At 67.1% G+C, this 3,773-nt stretch overlaps 1 protein-coding gene across 1 annotated transcript; it reads left to right on the top strand.

The window, feature by feature from the left end:
* The first annotated feature begins 2,201 nt into the window (after positions 1-2,201).
* Positions 2,202-3,455, top strand: C1QTNF8 (C1q and TNF related 8). Its single transcript, XM_028111521.2, is given in 4 exon segments — positions 2,202-2,298; positions 2,301-2,405; positions 2,960-3,061; positions 3,064-3,455. Coding segments are annotated over 4 exon segments (690 nt in total). The 5' UTR covers positions 2,202-2,207.
* Positions 3,456-3,773: the final 318 nt, after the last annotated feature.

Here is a 3,773-nt window from a genome sequence, read left to right as displayed (position 1 = left end):
TACCAGGGAATCACATGTCCCCACATCCAGAGGCCAAAGCGCCGGGCCTGGTCCCCAGGCCCAGTGTCCAGCTGTGCAGACCCAGAGCAGGGACAAGGCCAGGCCCTGGTGTGGGCTCGGCTTCAGCCTGCAGTGGGTGCAGCCCCTTCCTGCACTCCTGGGGGGAGGAGGGCACTCACAGGGTCCACCCTTTATCTTCCGAAAGGCTGGGCTAAGGCCGAGGAACCCCCATGGGGCGGTCACGGCACATCTGCCCTGCTGGACACCGGAACCCTGGGATGGCACAGAGGGAGGTGGGGACAGACATTGGCCAGAGATGGGAGGGTGTCCCTGTCACCGGGTGGGCCTGGTGCAGGCATGGTAGCCCCGGCCTGTGCCCCCCACGTTGGCCTCCAGCCCCTCACCAGATTCCGCCCAGTCTTAGCTCCAGCCTGCCTCCCTGCCAAGTGTCTGCACCCCAGACGGAGGACAATGGCCAGTCCACAGAGCTGTCCCCCGACTCACCAGTCCCAGACACCCCAGGCCCCCAGACCCTCCAGACCCATGCCATTGCCCAGGGGCTGGCAGGAGGACCCTGGGGCCCCCATGGCAGGGCCGCGCGGCCCCTGCAGCAGGTGCGGGCAGAGGGCAGGCGGGGGGGGGCGGGTGGCAAGGCCCCACGCGGTGCCGGCCCAGGAGCTCTAAAGCTGGCTCAAGCCTTGTTAGTCTTGGATAGTCCAGGGGAAGCCGTGGGTGCCTGGGGTGGGCATGAAAGGGCTCTTTCATGGGCCTTCAGGGCAGTGACGCCAAAGACAGCCAGGCAGGCAGTGGCGCCCGACTGTGTAATGGTAACAAGGGGCATGGGGGTGGGTAGGGCGTCCTCACAGGCACCCTGGGCAGGCTGGGTTTGGAGGGGGTCGTCTGTGCTCCCCTCCAGGCCTCAGAAGGAGGGAGCCTCCAGCCCAGACCATCTGCTGGGCAGGCCCAGGGGGCCACAATGCTGGAGACCCCAGGCACAGGCCTGCCCTTGGAGTGAGATCCCCCGGAGGGTTCTGTCAGGTCCCTCCATGGGAGGAATCCAAGGGTCCAGAGCAGCCAGGAGGGCAGGTCAGGGTCTACTGGGCTCCGGGGGGTGAGGTAGTAAACAGAAGGGATCTCCCCTCCAGGAAAGCTCAACCTGAGAGTGGGTCGCACCCCCACCATGGAAGAGGAAGAAACACGTCCTGGGCTGCAGTCCCTGAGGGCTTCCTGGAGGAAGGTCCTATGTCTTTTCTCAGCAGGGCTGCATGACAGGGAAGAGAGAGGACCCCAAACTCACACTCCTGCCCTTATAGGAGATCTGCCCTGGCTGAGCGTCCCAGATGCATCCAGGGGAAGCACGGATGGGCCAGGTGTCAGGCAGGGTCTCCTGGGGGAGGGGAGGCAGAAGCAGGAGGCCCAGGCCTGGTGGGGATTAAAGACCATTTTTTCCACCCTGGGGAGCCTCCCAAGTTGCTTTCCCTCCTCTGGCAGCTCAGGGGGTACCACCCTCTGCCCAGCGAGGCAGCCGGGGAGAAACAGCCTCGTGGAGGGCGCCACCCAACCTGGGCCCGGAGCCCAGTCTCCCGGCGCTGGGGCCCTGCCCTTCCCTGAAGCAGCCCAGCTGCCCCTCCCCGAGGGCTCTGCCGGCCACTGTTGGGTGGGGGTCTTGGGGAGCTGAATCAGAGCCCATCCCCCCATGACAGCTCCCCCTGAATCTGCCAGGTGTGGGGTCCCCAGCTGTGGGGGCTGCAGGCTGTTAGGGTACTTGCTACAGCCCTGAGCTAAGGCTGCAGGGAGGGGTGGGGAGGGGTGAGAAGGAGCCTGGAAACTCCGGCTGGGACAGTGTGGGGCTGCCTCGGTCTCCTTTGTGGGGGGCTCCGGAGGGGCAGTTGTGAGCTGTCCCCCGTGCTGGCCCCTGCAGTGCTGCATTGAGGAGGATTCGGAGGCCACATCCAGGTGAGAGTGTGCAGGGATCCATTAGTGATGTCCGTCAGGGGCAGGCGCTGAGGATCCAGCAGGCCCACAGCCAGGCACCCTGTCCGGTGCCCAGCGAGGCCCCTCCCCACATGGGCAGGTCCCTGGCCTTACCTGTCATCTGCCACAGACAAGGGGGCACAGCCCAGGCAGCTGTGGGGCCTGGGGCCCCGTGGGGAACCGTCCTTCTGAGATGCTGACCCCTCCGGTTCCCCCACCAGGCTCTGGCACGGATGGCAGCCTCCGGCCTCCTGCTCCTCCTGGGGCTGCCTGTGGGGGCCTGGCCCGGCCTGGGGCTGCCCCGACGGCCATGTGTGCAGTGCTGTTGCCCGCCTGGCCCCCGGCCGCCCCCGACCCCTACACCCCCCGGAGCGCTGGGGAGCAGTGGGTGCCCCGCGTGCAGCCCGCCATCAACATCTCCATCCTCAAAGGTGAGTATCCGTGGAGAGGCAACCCCACGCCACCCCTGTTCCCACAAGGACACCCCCGCTGAGGGGGCAGGACAACCCCGACTGGGGCACCTGGGCCCCCGTGGGTGGGACACTAAGCACCTGCCTCGGGTCCCCGACAGCTGCGGAAAGGGGGAAGCGAGGCGCCCTGGGCAGGGGGCTGTGGCAGAAGGGGGCCCAAGGCCCCTCCATCCTGCTCAGCCTCCCTGCGGCGGCCCCCCAGGCCCAGGCTCCAGGGAAGGCCGGAGGGAGGCCCGGGACCCCCTGGAAGAAGGCCAGCTCCAGGAGCCCTCGCCCAGGGAAACTGGGCCGTAGCCACGCTTTGTTGGACCTGCCAACTTCCCAGCCTCTTGTCCTGCACAGCCCAGGGCATACCCCTCCTCTGGTCCCTCCTGACCGTCCCCACGTCCCCCGGTCACCACGCAGCAGGCGGCTCAGGCCCCAGAACAGACACAGCCTGGGGGCGTGGCTTCTCCTGGCCCCCATGACTCTGGACCCCACACCCTGACCCACGGCTCCCACTTGCCCCCCTGCAGGTGAGAAGGGCGAACCGGGGGTCAGAGGTCCCTCTGGTAGGAGCGGGAAGGAGGGTCCACCGGGCTCCCTGTGTCAGCGTGTCTATGCGGCCTTCTCTGTGGCTGGCAGGAGGGCCTGCACAGTGCCCACCGCTTCCAGGCCGTGCCCTTCAACATAGAGCTGGTGAACCTGGACAGGGCCTTCCACCCAGCGTCCGGTTGCTTCCTGTGTGCCGTGCCCAGCGTCTACTTCCTGAGCCTCAACGTGCACACGTGGAACTACAAGGAGATGTACTTGCACATCATGTGCAGCGGGCGGGCTGCCGCCATGCCCTACACGCAGCCTGGCGAGTGCGGCGTCATGCAGACCCAGAGCCTGCTGCTGCCCCTGGCAGCCTGAGACACCATCTGGGTGCGCGTGTTCCAGCAGGAACGCGACAACGCCATCTACGGTGAGCACGGCGACCTCTGTATCACCTTCAGCGGCCACCTGGTCAAGCCGGCCGCAGAGCTCTAGCCCCCCACAAAGCCCAGCCCCCCATGGCTCGCCTGCCCTGGACGCCACCCCACGCGACCTCACCCTGGAAGCTGGGGAGCTGCGGCAGTTCAGCCTGCGGTGTTTGAGCACCAACTGTGTGCAGTGATTGAGCGTCAGCTGCATGCAGGCACTGAGTGGAGCGCCAGGGACGTGGCCAGAGCAAGACAGACTAGGGGCCACCCCGGTGGGGGGTGGACACAGACCGGATGTCCACACTGAGATGTTCGGGAGGGAGACCCATGGTCATTGGCATGCGGTGGGCCGTGGCGGGGCGGGCGGGGCAGCTCCCCGGCCACA

The sequence above is a fragment of the Eumetopias jubatus genome, unplaced genomic scaffold (genome assembly GCF_037043125.1).
Source record: "Eumetopias jubatus isolate StellerSeaLion01/CBP00866 unplaced genomic scaffold, mEumJub1_p1.0 scaffold_12, whole genome shotgun sequence".
Classification (NCBI taxonomy): Eukaryota; Metazoa; Chordata; class Mammalia; order Carnivora; family Otariidae; genus Eumetopias; species Eumetopias jubatus.
Note: the sequence above shows the minus strand (reverse complement) of the source record. Positions and strands in the feature narration are given on the sequence as shown.